Source organism: Eptatretus burgeri, chromosome 17 (assembly GCF_056783735.1).
Source record: "Eptatretus burgeri isolate ZD-2024b chromosome 17, Ebu_testis_v1, whole genome shotgun sequence".
Lineage (NCBI taxonomy): Eukaryota > Metazoa > Chordata > Myxini > Myxiniformes > Myxinidae > Eptatretus > Eptatretus burgeri.
Genome location: NC_140977.1, coordinates 18,204,317 through 18,224,486, shown reverse-complemented (window position 1 = coordinate 18,224,486; position 20,170 = coordinate 18,204,317). Strand labels below are relative to the sequence as shown.

Here is a 20,170-nt window from a genome sequence, read left to right as displayed (position 1 = left end):
CACGTGACCTCCAGTTAAACGGAATAATTTGACGGTGGACACAAGAACTCGTGGTTGACTGGGTGGCGTTCATGGTTCTAAAACAACCCACCGTACCAAAACGTTCATTGTGAGTGGTCCGGCTCGACCGAGGACAACCGGGGATTAATCCCCCTGAGTGACAAGCTGGTGTCTCGGTACCCATGGCTGCAACAATATATATATATACATATATATATATATATATATATATATATATATATATATATATATATATATATATATATATATCTCTCTGGAAAAAAATAAGATGGTTCTAAATGATGATGAAAGATGAAAAAAAGAAGATATATATATATATATATATATATATATATATATATATATATATATATTGTTGCGAATTCGCGCCCGCCGGCGTGCGATCAGCCGCGTAACTCCAATCGCAACTGCGTCGCCCACCGGACAGACAATTAAGTCGTGACCCTCCTGGAACTACCGCCAGGAACCAGTCACGGTTGGGGGTTTAACCTCACCACAGCTCAGTCCGCATTCTACCCGCGCAAAATAGGGTGAATTGCCGAATGTCGAAATACCTAAGTACCCACGCGGGTAACCTACCGAGGGGCTGCACCGCACCACGCCGCAGGTCGGCCTGGGACACGAACCGCTTAAGCGTTCCGTTCCGTACTACAGTGATAACCGAGCGGCGTTATCGCCGACCTCGATGGATCCGATTCTCTTTACCGGGCGTTCAAAACCCACTACTCATTCAACGATGCAAGATGGCTTTTCAAAAGGGAAATAGGACACGACGAATGGGGTACATGGCACACAAGGACATTTATTCACTCTACAGCACAACACAAGCAAGGGCAGTCATGCAATATACAAGTAACAAATAGAATGCAAAAGCAATACGACCGACTATAATTGTTATTTACAAGCACAGTCACTTATACAGTCGTTACTTAACAGGACACGACACCACAGCATGCATACAAAAGCAAAAGGAAAGACCTCCCCATAGGCAGGAAGGTAGACGGGGTCCGGGGACCTTTATAACGTAGGCCTTGGCTGACCGAATGGGCCCACGAGACCGTGCAGGTTACCTGCCTCCCCCTTAGTGATCGTCGAGTCGTGACGTCCCACTCCCCCGACAGCTAGCGTGGACGCGCCTGGTTTCCGGGCCTCCCGCATGGCCGGCGAACTCTCTCCGGCACTCCTCGTCCGGACGCGCAGTTCCACACCACACAGCCGGCAGAGCTGCACGTTCCGTCCGCGTCCCCGATGCACGGGCCCTCCACCAGACCCCGACCACAGGAACAGCTGAACCACCCGAGGGGCGCTGAACCACAGGAAGCACGAGCACCGGACCACCAAAGGCAGGCGAGTGTACCACGAGCCGGAAGAAGCAGCAAGGCATGGACGACTGTGAGACAGGGGAAGAGAGTCATGAACCACAGGGAGATCTCTCAGAGAGAGCCTCGCCTCACATACGGTCCGCCCTTTATAGCGCGGGGCTCCGCCCTTCACTCCACCGCATTTTCGGCTCCACCTCCCTTCGAGGCGTTTTGAGAAGCCTCCCGAAAAGGCGTGTGCCCTCTCGCCCCCTCCCCGCGCGCCGTGCTGGGGACCGGGAAAGTCGGTTTTGGCTCAGATCCAAGGAATTATTCCCCCAACTTCCGGTTCCGGTTTTGGAGCAGCGAGAAGTCTCCTTCGGGGCTCCCTGCTGATGTTCTCAAAGCTAAGTTTCCGGTTGTTATTTGTCCCGTTTTAACTGTTTAATTTTCTCACCTACATGTTACTGTGTGTTGCTAGTTCGGTTTTGTTTCAAAAATCGTGCTATTTTGTGAGTATTTTTGTCGACGTTCTTACCTGGTGCTTGAGGCCTAGGCTTGAGGCCTACCGTTTCCACTCAGTGTTCGATCGTTTTTTTTTTGTTGTTTATTTTTTCTCCCCATTACCTTCAATTTCTATCCTCCCCATTACCTTCAATTTTGATCCTCCCCACTTTCCAAACATCCCCCATTCTCCCAACTAAACTCTTTCTTATCTCAAAAAAAAAAATAAAATAAAATAAAATAAAATAAAATAAAATAAAATACCCCACAACAACAACAACAACACGCTCACCTTCTCCCGATTCTGCTTCATCTTCTTCCTCTTAACTTCCTCCTCGTCTTCTTCCTCGATTTTTTTTTTTTTTACACTTCCATGACCTAATCTGTTGAACTCTCTCATACATTAATATTAACAACAACAACAACAAAAAATATATATATATATACACCCAACAACAACAACAACACGCTCACCTTCTCCCGATTCTGCTTCTTCTTCTTCCTCTTAACTCTCTCCTCGTCTTCTTCTTTTTTTTTTTACACTTCCATGACCTAATCTGTTGAACTCTCTCATACATTATTTTTAACAACAAAAACGATCTTATAATGCTTCATCTTCCTCTCTCACACATGTGGTACTCTTTACTGTTTCACAATGCACTACTCTTCTGCTATTTTAACAGACTGCTCTCATTTCGACCTCTCCTTCATTCCTTGCCTAAAAAATCCAACTATTACAGCGCTTCTTCTCTCCATGCTCTGAATTCGCCTTCATTGCATCCATCAAGAATTGTGTTAAATCGCATCTCTGACCTAAAACTTTTAAAAACCACAGTTTGCCATGGATGCTCGCTTTCCATCAACCATTCTTTTTTTCCAACTTCAGTGCCAACTCACCCCCCTCACCCCTCACTCTCACTCTCAAAGCAACCATCCCACTCTTCTCCCTCCAAGCCTCCCTCTCACCTCTCACAAAAATTCCCCCCTCACCTTTCTCCCACCTTTCATCCCCCTCAGTGTTCCTTCGCAAAGTTGTCCCCCTCTCATCCACCAACCTGCCTCCCTCCACTGCCCTCTCACCTCCATCTCTTCACTCCACCTCCTCAAATCCTCAACTGCCTTCTTCCTTGTCTCTTGTCCCCCCTCTCCCCCAGCACCACAGAGCCTTTTCTCCTCCTCATTCGGCCCCCTCCCCTCGCTATTCTGCAATACCCCACACTCCTTCAGCAACCCTCCTTACCTGCCCCCTCGTCCCTTGTCCTACCCTCCCCTCCCCCTCCACCTCCTGCACCCAAAGCCTCCTCCCCTTCCTCTTCATTAAAAGTGTGGACCTCAAATATCCGGGGCCTTCGCTCAAACCTTTCAGATCTTTCCATACAGGTTGCCACTGACAAACCAGACATTATCTGCCTAACAGAAACTTTCCTCTCCCAAGACGTGTCTGACTCCCAAGTATCTCTCCCTGGTTACTCCCTCTTACGGTATGACAGACCTGAGCCTCGTCCTGGTGGAGGTGTTGCTCTCTTCATCAAAGACTCTATTCCTCACTCTCCATGCACTGCTCTCACTCCCCCACACCCCCAGGAATACCTCTGGCTTCGGCTTCCCCTCCACTCCCACCTCATGTTTATATGTGTACTGTACCGTCCACCGAACAGTGATGACTCCATCTACACCTCACTATCCGAAAACATGGACCATCTTCTATCTTCTCATCCAAACTCTCTCTTCCTCTTGTGTGGTGACTTCAATTGTCATCACGCCAGTTGGCTAGGTGTGGGTACCTCTCTCACCTGCCATGGCACCTCAGCAAAAGCTTTCTGCGACTCATTGGGACTGACTCAATCGGTCAACTTCCCGACCCGGATCTCAACCAATGGTACTCCATCTCTTCTGGATCTGATTTTGACAAATTTCCCTGACAATATCTGCTGCTCTTCCTTCGCTCCAATTGGTTCTTCTGACCACGTCCTTGTCAAAGTGGACATCTCTCTGGCTGTTATCAGAGAACCACCTCACCGCCGTCGAGTCTGGCATTTCACTCAAGCCGACTGGCAGGGTCTCCGAGCAGCCATCAAACTTACAGACTGGTCTCCTATTACTACTTTCTCAAACATCAACTCATCCTGGGAATTCTTTCAAAGAAACTTGCTCTCCCTCATGCACAGATTTATCCCCTCTCGTGTTCAGTTGTCTTACCCTTCCTCCCGCCCTTGGTTTACTGAAGCTTGTGGCGAGGCAGTTGTCCTGAAACAACTTGCCTTTGCCTCATGGAAAGCAAACCCAACTGAGGGCAATCTCAGTTCTTTCCACAAAGCTCGGAACAAGTGTGTATCTACCCTCAGGAGAGCCAGAAAACAACATCTTTCTCATCTCAAGTCTGAACTCTCAAACCTCTCTCCCTCCTCAAAATCCTGGTGGCGTTTAATCAAATCTGTTTCTGGTGTATGTTCCCCCTCCATCCCCTCCCTTACCTCAAATGGCCGCACTGCTGATTCCACACGTGATAAAGCTGAATGTCTAAACTCGGTGTTTGCAGCTAAATCTTGTGTCCTAAACCCATCACTATCTCTACCCACTTTACCCAGTCGCACCCAACTGTCGCTGGACTCTGTATCCTTTTCTCCTGACAAGGTGGAGAGCTTGCTTTCAAACCTCGAGTCAGATTCTGCAACCGGTCCAGACGGCATCAGCCCACGTGTCCTCAAAGCCTGCTCTTCTGCTCTTGCTCACCCTCTCTCTGTTCTATTCACCCTCTCATTTGCCCAAGGTCATCTGCCATCTGCTTGGAAATCTGCTAACATCACTGCCCTGCATAAAAAAGGTGCAAAAACAGATCCCTGTAACTACAGACCAATCAGCCTTCTCCCAATCATCAGCAAGGTGATGGAATCCATCATCGCTTCAGACATGAAATCCTTCCTCTTCTCCAATGGCTTGATTTCCAATCATCAATTTGGTTTCAGACCAGGTCACTCTACCCTGGATATGCTGCTTCTGCTCTCCAATCAATGGATGGAGGTTCTCAATGCCAGACAGGAAATCCGAGCCGTATCCCTGGACATATCACGTGCTTTTGACACAGTCTGGCACCCTGCCCTACTCACCAAACTCTCTTCCCATGGTATTCAAGGCCATCTCCACTCATGGCTCGCAGACTTCCTCTCCTGTCGCAGTCAACGTGTGGCCCTAAATGGAGTTCTTTCATCCCCTCTTCCTGTGCAGGCTGGAGTTCCTCAAGGTAGCGTTCTGGGCCCTGTTCTTTTTCTGGTTTTCATCAATGATCTCTCGGACTCTCTGGAAAATCCTCTATTTCTCTTTGCCGACGACTCCACCCTCTGCCGTACCATCTGTCATCCCTCAGACTGGCAAGCAGCAGCTTCTTCACTCACTGCAGATCTGGATAAATTCACAAACTGGTCCAACACGTGGAACATGTCTTTCAATCCAGACAAATCTCACACTCTCACTATGTCTCTTCGAAAGGACCGTTTACAAAACCCCCCCATCCACTTTCTCAACAATCCTCTGGAAGAAGTCTTTTCCTTCAAGCTTCTCGGTCTCACTATCTGCCATGACCTTTCCTGGGAAAGTCACATTTCCAACCTCGCCTCAAAAGCCAGTCGCCGACTGGGAATCCTCCGTCGTGCTAAGTCCTTCCTGGGCCCTCTTGAGCTCCTGACCACTTACAAAGCTTTTGTCCGTAGCCTGATGGAGTACTGCTCTCCCCTCTGGGCTGGTGCTCCTGCCTCCCACCTTTCTCGGCTTCACGCTGTCGAAACCAGGGCATTTAAGATCATCGGCATCTCCCGCAATGAAGCTGAGTCTTTGGGCCTCTCACTCAATCACCGCAGGTTGGTCGGTGGTCTTTCTGTCTTCTACCGACTCCTCTCCAGCCTTGCCCCCCCTGCTCTCTCTGCAATTTGTCCCCACCACATTTCCACAGGGCGCTCAAGGTCCGCCAACAACCCCCTTCTGGTAAAACTACCAAAATCACGAATCACTGCTCATCTTCACTCTTTCATTCCTCTTTTTCCCGCCTTTGGAATAAACTTCCTCACTCTATTCTTTCCCATTCTTCCCTGCAGGCTTTCAAAACAGCTGTTCACCACCACCTCTTATCTTTCCCCATCCAAATCCTCGATCTTTTCTACCCCCAATAATCCACCCAAGCCCACTTCCTTCATTTCTCCTGCTTTCCTTCCTGAAAGTCCCTGAAATGTCCATCTTCTCTTCGCCATGTTCCCTGTCCCATCCCCATCCCTCTCCCTTCCACAGTTCACCTAATGTGTCTGTTCCCCACTGTTTTGTCCCTTCCACTCCCGCCCCTCTTGTCTCATGCCTCCTTGCTGTGAGTTGTGTGTTAGCTCTCATACGAGCCTCGACCAAGGTATACAAAAAGAGGCCCCCACCTTTTCTCACCTTTGACCCCCGGCTCGGATCGCACTTCCCCCACACCAAGCGCGGGGAAAATAGGTGGGAAAATCAGGCAGGAGAAGCCGTGCGCTTGCTTCCCTCCTCGTGTTCTCGGACGGTTTCCGACGCGGAAAGGGGGTTGTAGCGTGGTACGTAGAGGATGGCGTTCGCAAGCGGCCATCGTGGCGAAGATGGTGGTGGTTGTTTTAATGGTGATTGTAGCGTGGTTGGCGTTGTGGCGTAGTTGGGGGTGGCGGTTGTTGGCGTGGAGGTTTGTTGCAATGGTGGTTCAAAATAACGATAGATAAAGAAAAACACTATCTTAAAGGGTCACAGCTCGGTGAACATGAATAATTCCCATTAAACAACGGTGGGGAAATCTAACTGAACACAGACTTACCGGGATAACTGATCTCAGGAACCTATATGGTGTTCTGCGAATTTCCACAGCCGTAACACTATCCCCTCCCCTTTTTACAGACTCATCCCGAGTCATCGAATTTTCGTGTGCCATCATGTCTAAGTTCTCCCCTGGTACGATTTACCTTCGGATCCCTGAGTGTGACATTCAGTGTATTCGTGTCCCCAAAATAAATAACCTACGGGCTGAGTAACTAACTAAACAAACCCACTCATACAGACGACTTAAATACATTGCCGGCGTTAAGACACACATGCCGGGGGTGCACTCATGTTCAATTACAACTTAACATATAAATTTACACTAAACCATGGCCCAGGATCGATGGACTCTGTGAAGAAAAACAAGTCACAACCATTGCAGGTGACAGGGCATGTGGCCGGCTGCTCATACGCAGTCCAAGGCCTCCCCCTTTTGAAATGAATGCAGTGACCAAATGCGGTGCACGGGTCGCCAGTGCAGTCCCATGTTGCGGCTGCCAACAGGGCAGTCCTTGCGGCTTGCGCGATGATCCTGGCGCACATGGTAATGAACAGGGGGGGGGGGGTAATGCAAAACAGAACGGGGGCTGGTGGGAATGGGGCCAAGGCAAAGGCAAGCAGGCAAGGCATGGCATGGCAAGGCCGTTGTAGCAAACAGCCGGCAGATGAAGTGACCGGCACAGGCCTTGAGGCAAAAACAGCCGGCAGACGATCCGACCGGCACAGGCTTTGCAGCAACAGCCAGCAGATGACGTGGCTGGCACAGGCCTTGAAGCAAAAACAGCCAGCAGGTGAAGGGCCCGGCACAGGCCTCGTAGTAAACAAAACAGCCAGCAGATGAAGTGGCCGGCACAGGCCTTGCAGTAAAACAGCCGGCAGACGAAGTTGGCCAGCCTTTTGCCTGGAAATGGAGGTTGGTCGAGGGAGTGCAGTGATGCTGGCCACTCGGAAGGCGGGCTCGGACCTACCCTACTGTCTCCCTCCCAACCTATCGCCTTAGCCTGTCTCGGCCTATACCCACTCACTTAATTTGTCAAAAACCAATTTAGCCCCCACTTATTTTTTTTTTGTTTTTATTTTTATTTTTACTTCCCCCACTATAAATCGTCTCCTAACCCCTTTTACTGTCTCTGTCCGGCTAACCTATCCTGTCTCCTAGCTTACTCCCAACCCCTACGTTCCCTTCCTGGAGGGAATAAGGGAGAGCTTGCATCCTGTGTCGGCCAAATAAAGCCTCAGAATGGCCTCCTCAGATTTCAGCGATCTTTACCAAAAGTGAGTCCAGCGGGCCACAACAAGAACGAAGGGATGGATGGTGCGGAGGGGTACACTTCCGAATCTACCCAAACCATTTATTCCTTAAACTACCCCGGGGCTTTCAACAAGCGCCTCTCGCTTAAACTATTGGTTCTAACAACCAAGATTCCCGTCGCCTGTGTTGGTGTCCTCTCAAATTTTGGGCCATGCCCCCCAATTTTATTTCCGTGCCCTCACACGGTCTCACGGCTGGGACGCGTGGCTCCCTTGGCAGGAACTACCCTCTGCCGATTCCCCAACAATGGCACCCCCGGGCACTACACTGCCTCCGAGCCTACCAGCTCCCTAAAAACTGGGGAGTGCCTTCCTCGGCTACTCCCCCTCGATGCCCACGTGGCGTGTTGGCGCCCCGGGTCCCTTTTCGAGGGTCGCCCGTGCCCAGTACACTGCCCCCGTGGCATATGGCGCCCCAGGCCCCGCATCATGCGGGCCACCCGTGCCCACTACACTATCCCGGCCCCCAATGGACCCTTGGCCTACCGCGGCCGACTAGCCCGGTGCCCGGAGTTCCCACTCAGCGATACTCACCATTCGTAGCCACGCTCCCAGCACTTCAACAGGGCTTCTGCACCCCTCCAAATGGGTTTCGAGCCTACACTCCCAACAACAGCAAAACGACCTCCATTTTGTAAATTTGACTAACCCCCTAACTCTCATTACACTGACCCCGGGGTCCCTTGGGCGGGAGTCACTCCTCCCCCCAATCACTCATCGCACCATGCCTACCACATTCACCCCATGCACACAGACCCGCTGGCCTCACTCACTCACATGTACATTTTTCCATTCCATTTCACTCCATCGCTGATCACTGCCATTCTGCTCACTAAAACCCCTAACTCCCTTGTGCTCCCTCGTCATCCATTACACGATAGCACGTTCCATTTAACACAACGTAGCTAAGCTACGTCCCCACTACACACTCAAAGTCTGTCAGTGTCTCCAAATATTATTTCCCATCTCCCATCCTAAATCTCACTGCATGCCTCTACCTAATCCATTCCACGGGCCCCATGAGGACTTATCCCTGCCCCATGGAGCCGTTCTAGCTAAGCTAACTCTTCCCCCTGACTGGTTCTATCCTGTGCCTGGGCCAAGGGGGTCTTCCACCTCTTGCCCGGTAATCCTGTTCACCCGAAGCGAGTCTTGCTTTTTTTTTTTTTTTTAAATAAATGCGCACACAAGCGCGGCAACTCGCAACCTGCGCTCTTTTACTCCTGTGACGTCATGGCAGCTGTTCGTGCACCTCGTCCCTCCTTGGACGGTACCATCCGGCAGGGATACCCCTCCTGCCAGATTCCAACCCTACGTGCAGCCATGACGTCACCCTGCGCATTCAAAAGCAAGCCTCGCGTTTCGAGGGGTTCCCCACACGAACACATGTGCTCTGCCCGTCAGAGCTTCAAACACACGCCGTGTGGAGAACCCATTCGGTCCGAATCCATTTCGCAGCCTAGCTTTTGTCCGTCGCGGGATCGGCAACATCCACCGCGGGCTTTTCTGGACCGCGTTTCACTCCCGCAGCCGAGCACTTTGCGGCCTCGTGCGTTGCACAGCACGGACCCCGTGCGCGCTGCCGTGCATACCCGGCACCGTCCCCAATGCATCTACGGCCGCTACTCGGCCTTTGTCCACCGTCAGGCTCCGTCGTCGTCGCACCCTTGCACACACACTCCCCCGTGCCACGAGGCTCACACACCTCGAGATGGCACTCACACCGGGACATGCAGTTACATGTTCCCACATGCCGACTGCCATCTCCCTTACGTACTGCTCTCTTACACACACGGTTTCTGTCACACATCGACTTTCACTCACACAATGCATGCTGGAAAGCACGCATCCCCGCACACTCGCAAACACACACCTGAACAATCACACTGGGGATTCGCGCCACCACTAGGTGTCCCGGGGTCTCCATACCCCCCAAGCTGCCCGTGCACCTGTCCACAGCACTCGCCCCCTCTAACTCGCAAAGCTCGACCGGACCCACCTGGTCGCGATCAGCTTCAAGGGAGCATAGCATCTCACTCCGTTCCTGAAGGAGGCTATCCAGATGCTCGCACCGGGTCGCGAAACAGTCCGCCAGCTAGCCCCCATTGTCCTCCACTACCTCAATGTGTGTGTGCTCTTCCTTAACCCCGTCTAATTCACCCTCTATCTCCCGTGTCTCTACCAACTCAGTCACCTCATGTGTATTAGTTTCTTCCTGGATCCTCGTCTCTGTTTCCTCCTTCGTTCCATTTAATTCATTCTCAATTCGGTGTATTTCCCGTGTCTCTGACAATACCTCTCTCTCGTCCAGTTTTATTTGTGTCTTTTTTATTAGGGTTAGTCATAATTGTTCTTTCATCCGACGAGTGGTGTCGATCAAGTCCTGCACCCCTAACATTACTCCTTGTGGTGATATCATGCGTCTCACCTTATTGCGCTGTTCTACTTCCTGGCTTATTTTAAGTCGTTCTTTTTCTCGGAGCTTTTTGAGTTGTTCGTTCTCTTTCCGGAGTTTTTCGATCTCCGTGGACTCCAATTTTGCTCTCTCTCTCTCTCTCTGAGTTGACCAATTTCAAACTCGTATTGCTTTTGCTTTCTACTCCACAGTCCCTCATGCTCTTCACTCTCCAATTTCATCGTTTCTTTCAATTGGCTGATTTCCTTCTTGTGTTTCATTCACTGTTCTCTCACTACTCTTCCTTGTTTCCTCTCCTGTCCTTCCTTCTCCAATCTTGTGGTTTCCTTCATTTGGTTAATCTCCTTTTTGTGTTTCATTCGCTGTTCTCTCACTACTCTTCCTTGTTTCCTCTCCTGTCCTTCCTTCTCCAATCTCTTAGTTTCCTTCATTTGGTTAATCTCCCTTTTGTGTTTCATTCACTGTTCTTTCTCTATCTCCTCGCACTCCAGCCTCGCCTTTTCTTTCAATTGGTCAACCTCAAATTCATGTTCTTTTTGTTTCCTATCCCACTGTTCCTCTCGTTTTTCTCTCTCCAATCTCGTCTCCTTCAATTGACTGATTTCTCCTTCCCGCTTCCTTACTTGCTCCTTCACTTTCTCCTCGTACTCCAACCTATTTTTTTCTTTTGTCGTTCAGTTTCAAATTCATACTCTTTTTGTTTTCTATTCCACTGTCCCTCTTGTTCCTCATTCTGCAATCTCGTTATTTCCTTCAATTGGCTAATTTCCTTCTCCTGTCTCATTCCTTGTTCTTTGTGTTCTTTATTCCACTGTCTTTCTTGTTCCTCATTCTGCAATCTCGTGGTTTCCTTCTCCTGTCTCATTCGTTCTTCTTTTTGTTTTCTATTCCACTGTCTTTCTTGTTCTTCATTCTGCAATGTCGTTATTTCCTTCAATTGACTGATTTCTCTCTCCTGTCTCATTCCTTGTTCTTTGTGTTTTTTTTATTCCACTGTCTCTCTTGTTCCTCATTCTGCAATCTGGCCTTCGCTTCCAGTTGTTCGATCTGTACAGTGTGGTTCCTTAACGTTTCATTCTCCATTCTCGTTCTTTCCTCACTCAACATCTTCAGTTCGTTTTGTAATCCTGTTTCTTTGTTTTGGTGTTTCAGAAACTCAGAAGCTTTTTTTTCTCATTCCTTTCTCATCTCTGCACACTCCGACCCTGCTTTGGCTTCTAACTGTTTGATTTGCTCAGTGTGGTCCCTCAACGTTTCATTCTCTGTTTCCGTTCTTTCCTCTTTCAACGTCCTCAGCTCGTTTTGTAATTCCCTCTCTTTGCTTTGGTATTCCAGTAACTCAAAAGTTTTTTTTCCATTTTTCCTTTCTCTGTCTCTGTTCCTCCTCACTCATTTCATCCCTTTTCTTGCTCATCTCCGCATACTTCAACCTTGCTTCTTCCCTTTGTTGTTCCTGATATTCCTGTTCTCTTTTTACCCTCCGTTCTAGGCTTTCTTTTATCTGTTCGCCTGATCTTACCTCTTCCTTTAGTTTTGTTTAATTCCAAATCGTGTTTCCATTTTTCCATTTCGAGCTCGGTTTTCCATTCTTCCTCCAATTGTTTCCGAAGCCCGCCAATGTCCGCCTGCCTTGCCTGCTATGACCATGTGGTTTGAAGCGGTGACTGAAGGCACTCGCCTTGTGGCGCGCCGGTCATTGCGCTAAAAATAGCCGCCCACTCTGTGCCGCGCCGAGGTGCGATCGCGCCGCCATTGTGCGACTTCAAGTTCATTTGTCGGCAAAGTTCGTGCTCAGTGTATGAGGGTGAGCTCCCCCATGGATCAACATCAGCAGCGAGTTTATTAATAGAAGAACCATCCCCGGCCATGCATTCTACATTATAACACATTCCTAATACCCCCGGCACCCGTTCGCCTTGAAAAGCCATCTTGTTTTGTGGAATTTAATTTAAAAGCTCGAAATTTAATTGGAATGGTGGGGGGGGGGGGGTTGCTTCGCACACCCCTGGTCCGATTCCCGTTAATTTAGTTGGAGATGGGGTGGATTCGAATCCCACTCCTGACACCAGTGTTGCGAATTCGCGCCCGCCGGCGTGCGATCGGCCGCGTAACTCCAATCGCAACCGCGTCGCCCACCGGACGGACAATTCAGTCGTGACCCTCCTGGAACTACCGCCAGGAACCAGTCACAGGTGGGGGTTTAACCTCACCACAGCCCAGTCCGCATTCTACCCGCGCGAAATAGGGTGAATCGCCGAATGTCGATATACCTAAGTACCCGCGCGGGTAACCTACTGAGGGGCTGCACCGCGCCGCAGGTCGGCCTGGGACACGAACCGCTTAAGCGGTCCGTTCCGTACTACAGTGATAACCGAGCGGCGTTATCGCCGACCTCGACGGATCCGATTCTCTTTGCCGGGCGTTCAAAACCCACTACTCATTCAACGATGCAAGATGGCTTTTCAAAAGGGAAATAGGACACGACGAATGGGGTACATTGCACACAAGGACATTTGTTCACTATACAGCACAACACAAGCAAGGGCAGTCATGCAATATACAATTAATAAATAGAATGCAAAAGCAATACGACTGATTATAATTATTATTTACAAGCACAGTCACTTGTACATTCGTTACTTAACAGGACACTGCGCCACAGCATGTACACAAAAACAAAAGGAAAGACCTCCCCATACGCAGGGAGGTAGACGGGGTCCGGGGACCTTTATAACGTAGGCTTTGGCTGACCGAATGGGCCCACGAGACCACGCAGGTTACCTGCCCCCCCTTAGTGGTCGTCGAGTTGTGACGTCCCGCTCCCCCGACAGATAGCGTGGACGCGCCTGGTTTCCGGGCCTCCCGCGTGGCCGGCGAACTCTCTCCGGCACTCCTCGTCCGGACGCGCAGGTCCACACCACACAGCCAGCAGAGCTGCGCCTTCCGTCCGCGTCCCCGATGCACGGGCCCTCCACCGGATCCTGACCACAGCAACAGCTGAACCACCCTAGGAGCGCTGAACTACAGGAAGCACGAGCACCGGACCACCAAAGGCAGGCGAGTGTACCACGAGCTGTAAGAAGCAGCAGTGCATGGACCACCGGGAGACAGGGGGAGAGATTCATGAACCACAGGGAGATCTATCAGAGAGGCCTCGCCTCACCTACGGTCCGCCCTTTATAGCACGGGGCTCCGCCCTTCATAGTGCGGGGCTCCGCCCTTCGCTCCACCCCATTTCCGGCTCCACCTCCCTTCGAGGCGTTTCGAGAAGCCTCCCGAAAAGGGGCGTGCCCTCTCACCCCCTCCCCGCGTGCCGTGCGGGGGACGGGGGAAGTCGGTTTTGGCTCCGGTCCAAGGAATTATTCCCCCAAAAAGATGCCCCCACCTTTTCTCACCTTTGACCCCCGGCTCGGATCACACTTCCCCCACACCAAGCACGGGGAAAATAGGCGGGAAAATCAGGCGGGAGAAGCCGCGCGTCATCATCGGAGATCCTCCTTGCTTCCCTCCTCGCGTTCTCGGATGGTTTCCGACGCGGAAAGGGAGTTGTAGCGTGGTCCGTAGAGGATGGCGTTCGCAAGCGGGCGTAGTGGCGAAGATGGTGGTGGTTGTTGTAATGGTGATTGTAGCGTGGTTGGCATTGTGGCGTAGTTGGTGGTCGTGGTTGTTGGCGTGGAGGTTTGTTGCAATGGTGGTTCAAAATAACAATAGATAAAGAAAAACACTATCTCAAAGGGCCACAGCCCGGTGAACATGAATAATTCCCATTAAACAATGGTGGGGAAAATCTAACTGAACACAGACTTACCGGGATAACTGATCTAAGGAACCTATATGGTGTTCTGGGAATTTCCACAGCCGTAACACTAGATATAAATACATATATGTATGTGTAGATATATAGTTATATATGTATATGTATATATATGTGTGTATATATGTTTTTATATGTATGTATATACATGGATATATGCATTTTTTATATATATATATATATATATATATATATATATATATATATATATATATATATATATATATATTGGGTAGTCGATCTAGTCTACCTTTATTATCAGTATTTCCGTCAATATGTTTGTATGTCTGTTCGGTCCAGTGCTCCGTTAATACAATGGCGATTTCGATGAATCTTGGTCGGTAGGTTCATACCATGACTTGGTTGTGTGCAAATGAGAACCGTTGCTATGGACCCATCCGCTGCTACACAACGGACCTTTTAAGTTTTCAAAAAAATCTCAAATTTTTTTTTTTCGAAAATCAAAAATCGGGCTACGATTGACCTGGGGCAGTACATTCAGCCATATTGTCAAAAATTTCCAGCCGGATCCTATGAAAACTGTCGGAGAAGATAGACTTTGAATGAACCCTGGTCGAAAATAATAAAAAAACGAAGTTCGTTATATCTCAAAGACGATGAGTCAGATCTACATGAAACTGGTATGGTAGGTTCATGGTATGTCCTAGTTATGTGTGAGAAAGAACCGTTGCTCTGGACGCTTTTGTTGGCTAGTAACGGCTGAAAAACGACTAAATTCGACTTGATCGACTGCCCATGTCCGCCTACCGGCTTGTCTGTATATATGCAAATACATGTGCTGTGCATATGTGTATGTATGTATGGGAGTGGGAGTCCACTATAAGGTAGTGTTTAAGTGTGGAAGCCTGTATTGGACGTTGTATTGAGTCCACCAGCATCTGGAATTCTGCAGGACGGATGAGTTACCATTTTTTCCCTGAGAAAGTCAATCAACTCACACCTGTTTGACGGAAGTGTAAATCTCCGGTAGCATTCCAGAATAACCCATAAATGCTTAATTGTGTTCAGATCTGGTGACTGATGAGGCCAGGACATTTGTATAATATCGGTGTCATGCTCATTAAACCATTGGGTGACCACACGTGCTCTGTATTTGTGGAGGTTGGGGAGGGGGTTCCTTCTTGCAGCCATGCAAGCCATAATTATTAGCAACAACGCCTGTGCAGCATTTTATACATGACCCAAACTATGTTGGAATATCATTTGCATAATTAACAGATGTGCCACACCTGTGTTTGAAGCCTTTGATTGGTGTCCCTCGTTTACCCAGGTGTTTACATTGTTTTGTTTTGTTTTTTTCCACCACTTGGACATTTTTGGGTCCGTTTGTCTGAGTGATATGAGTATTGAACAGAATTTGATGAAAAATTTGTTTTTTTACAGGTCATGTGATGTTGTATTTACAGGTGGTTCCATTGAATCTACAAGAGAGACTGCAACTGCTTTTATGAATGGTTCAACCATGCCTCCGCAGGACTCGCCAACTGAAATGAGCAAGAGGACTTTATACAAACAAGATAAACCGAATGATGAAATGTTTTTCGAGAAAAATTTTCATAAGACTCACAAAGGAAAGAAAGCTGAACATCCATGCACAGGCAAAACTTGTGGAAAATCGTTAAATGGGTCAGCTGCCCTTAAAACACACATGTTAATTCACAATGGTGAACGCCCGTACAAATGCACAGTTTGTGGAAAATTGTTAAATCGGTCAGCTGCCCTTAAAACACACATGTTAATTCACAAAGGAAAACGCCCATACAAATGCACAGTTTGTGGAAAATCTTTTAATCGGTCACCTCACCTCAAATCACACTTGATAATACACAACAGTGAGCGCCCACACAAATGTACTGTTTGTGGAAAATCTTTTAATCAGTCATCTGCCCTCAAAATACACGTGAGAATTCACAATAATGAGCGCCCATACAAATGTACAGTTTGTGGAAAATCTTTTAATCAGTCATCCACCCTTAAAACACACATGAGAATTCACAACGGTGAATGCCCGTACAAATGCACAGTTTGTGGAAAATCTTTTAATCAGTCATCCACCCTGAAAAGACACATGATAATCCACAATGTTGAGCGCTCATACAAATGCACAGTTTGTGGAAAATCTTTTCATCGGTCACCTCAACTCAAATCACACTTGAGAATACACAATGGTGAACGCCCATACAACTGCACAGTTTGTGCAAAATCTTTTAATCATTTATCCACCCTTAAAACGCACATCAGAATTCACAATGGTGAACGCCCATACAAATGTACAGTTTGTGGAAAATCCTTTAATCAGTCATCCACCCGTAAAACACACATGATAATTCACAATGGTGAACGACCATACAACTGCACAGTTTGTGGAAAATCTTTTAATCAGTCAGGCACCCTCAAAACACACTTGAGAATTCACAATGGTGAATGCCCATACAAATGCACAGTTTGTGGAAAATCTTTTAATCAGTCAGCAACCCTGAAAACACACATGAGAATTCACAATGGAGAACGCCCATACAAATGCACAGTTTGTGGAAAATCTTTTATTCGGTCACCTCACCTAAAATCACACTTGAGAACACACAACAGTGAGCACCCATACAAATGTACAATTTGTGTAAAATCTTTCAATGAGCCATTAACTCTGAAAAAGCACATGAGAATTCACAATGGTGAACGCCCATACAAATGTACAGTTTGTGGAAAATCCTTTAATCATTTATCCACCCTTAAATCACACCTGAAAATTCACAATGGTAAATGCCCATACAAATGCACAGATTGTGGAAAATCTTTTAATCAGTCATCCAACCTTAAAACGCATATGAGAATTCACAACGGTGAACGCCCATACAAATGCACAGATTGTGGAGAATCCTTCATCCGTTCATCCAGCTTTAAAATACACATGAGAAATCACAATGGAGAACGCCCATACAAATGCACAAGTTGCAAAAGATCTTTTCATTGGTCATCCGCCCTTAAAACACACATGAGAATTCACAATGGAGAGCGCCCATACAAATGTACAAGTTGTGGAAAATCTTTTCATTGGTCGTTCGCCCTAAAAACACACATGATAATACACAGTGGAGAACGGCCATACAAATGTACATGTTGTGTAAAATCTTTTACTCGGTCATTCGCCCTCAAAATGCATATGACAATTCACAGTGGAGAGCTCCCACACGAATGCACAGTTTGTGGAAAATGTTTTAATCAATCAGCCACCCTGAAAAGGCACATGACAATTCATAATGTAGAACGCCAACACGAATGCACAAGTTGTGGAAAATCCTTCAATCAGCAATTCGCTCTTGCGACACACATGAGAATTCACAATGGAGAATGCCCATACAAATGTACAGTTTGTGTAAAATCTTTTAATCGGTCATCCAACCTTAAAAGGCACATGAGAATACACAATGGAGGATGCCCGGAGAAATGCACAAATTGTGGAGAATCTTTTAAATGGTGTTCCACCCTTAAAACACACAATGCATTTGACAATGATGAACGTCCATACGAATGCACAAGTTGTGGAAAATGTTTTGATCCATCATCCAATCGTAAAACACACATGACAATTCACAATGGAGAACGTCCATACAAATGTACAGTTTGTGGAAAATCTTTTAATCAGGCAGGCACTCTTAAAACACACATGAGAATTCACAATGGTGAACGCCCATACAAATGTACAGTTTGCGGAACATCTTTCAATCAGTCAGGCACCCTGAAATCACACATGAGAATTCACAATGGTGAACGCCCATACAAATGCACAATTTGTGGAAAATCTTTTAATCGGTCATCTCACCTAAAATCACACATGAAAATACACAGCGGTGAGCGCCCATACAAATGCACAGTTTGTGGAAAATCTTTTCATGAGTCATCCACCCTTAAAAAGCACATGTTGATTCATAATGGTGAACGCCCATACAAATGCACAGTTTGTGGGAAATCTTTTCATTGGTCATCTCACCTAAAGTCGCACTTGCTAATTCATAATGGAGAACGCCCATACAAATGCACTGTTTGTGTAAAATCTTTTAATCAGTCATCCGCCCTGAAAAGACACGTGAGAATTCACAATGGTGAACGCCCATACAAATGTATAAGTTGTGAAAAATCTTTTAATCAGTCATATCACCTAAAGTCACACTTGAAAATTCACAATGATGAAGAACGCATCGAAAGAAACCCGCAAATGGAAATAACAACCAACGTGAATGCCCAAACCAATGCAGCTTTTGTGGAAAATCTTGTAATCAGCCATCCACCCTTAAAACACACATGACAATACGCAAAAGAGAATGACTATAAATGCACAGTTTTAGAGAATATTTTAATTGTTTAACTAACCTGAAAAAGCACGTGAAAATTCACAATGGACAAGAAAAAGATTGTCAAAAAGAGAATGTCTATACAAATGCAAAATTGTTGGAAAATCTTTCATTAAATTGTGCGAGCTGATGAAACACTTTAATATTTTACTTTTTTATGTGTAGTCGAGCCTCTTGAACGAGCTAGTATTTGTACTCTGATAGGATCAGGACAGAACAGTACAAAAGGAGCAGTTAATAGAGGAGGGAAACACCAACAACAGATTTGAAGGCAACCATCAAGGTAGACTTGGATAAGTAATGTCTGTGGGGAGGAATAAGAGGCAAGTGGATGCATCGGGTGGATAAGGTGGATATCGGAAGAAAATCTCAGGAGGAAAAAATGGAAATTTGGAAGGAAGAGGAATTGGATAAAGAGGATTTTCCAGTTAGGGAGAGCCAGAGTGATTTATGAAGATCAAGAATATAACTGGGCCCAGAACACCACTTGAAGAAAATCTTTCAATCAGGAATCCCACATAAACAGCACATGAAAATTCATTTGAAAAGTCACCAGAAACAATGTCCACAGCAATGCACAACTTGTGAAAAATCTTTCACTCAATCATTTCGTATTAAAACACACTAGCACATTACCACCCCCCTCTCTTTACTCATACCCTATACCCCAACTCACTGACAGTGACAAACACACACACATACTTTGGTCAATGACATTTTTACTGAGTAAATTTACACATGCAATTCTGATAACTCCTCAACTGATGTTAACTCAGCCTTTGAATTCTTCCACAGAAACCTGCTCTCGCTCTCTCCCATGCACAAAATAATCCTTTTGTGAGGAAGTTTCTTTGAAACAATCTGCCTTTTCCTGGAAGACAAATCCAATCAAGAGGCAATCTCGGTGCATTCCGCAAAGCCTGCACCAAGTGTGTCCATTCTCAGGAGAGCCAGAAAACATCTGTCCAACATCACGAATGAACTTTCAAACGTGGCTCCCTCCTCCAAAACCGGGAACACATTGTTATGCCTCAGATGACAAAGTCGCCGGTGGCATTATGTTTTCGGGTTGTCCGTCCGTACATATGTATGTCTATCTGTCCATGCTAATTTTCTGTTTTCTCTGCAACCGCCTATCCAATTGATACAAAATTTTCATCATAGGTGTGACAACTCATGGAATATAGTAATGATAATTATGATGTCATAGATAACGTGGTGTGGCAGCCATGTTGGAAAAAAGGAAAACTTTGGACCTCTTTATCTTTGAAACTGATGCATGGAAAAAAATTGAAACTTGGCTCATGTGAAACAAGTGTAGTGGCTCATGAATTTTTATTTACTCTCATTCATTAATTTTTATATTTTATTTTGCGTAGATTTGTAATAAAGCGAACATGTGAACTCTAGTAGCCAATCAGTTGCATCCTTCAAGAGGGCCAATCAACGTAGGGGATGCTGGAAGGCGAGTGCAAATGAGAGCTCGTCATCACGACATGTTAGAAGCTTGTGCGCCTTTACTCACAAGCATTTTTTTCATCCCTATTCACTCGTCACACAACACGTCAATATTTAATAGTGACTTTTTTGTTCGTCAGAACCAAGACTATTGAGTCAA

At 47.0% G+C, this 20,170-nt stretch overlaps 1 protein-coding gene across 5 annotated transcripts in view; it reads left to right on the top strand.

The window, feature by feature from the left end:
- LOC147009453 (uncharacterized) overlaps positions 1-19,961 on the top strand; it is a 42,934-nt gene extending 22,973 nt beyond the window's left edge. For all 5 annotated transcript variants that reach the window (XM_085861706.1, XM_085861704.1, XM_085861705.1 and 2 more), the window contains one exon: positions 15,610-19,961. In XM_085861706.1, coding sequence (XP_085717832.1) covers positions 15,610-18,506 — 2,897 coding nt within the window. In that variant the 3' untranslated portion in view covers positions 18,507-19,961. The remainder of the gene's footprint in view (positions 1-15,609) is intronic.
- The last annotated feature ends 209 nt before the right edge of the window (positions 19,962-20,170 follow it).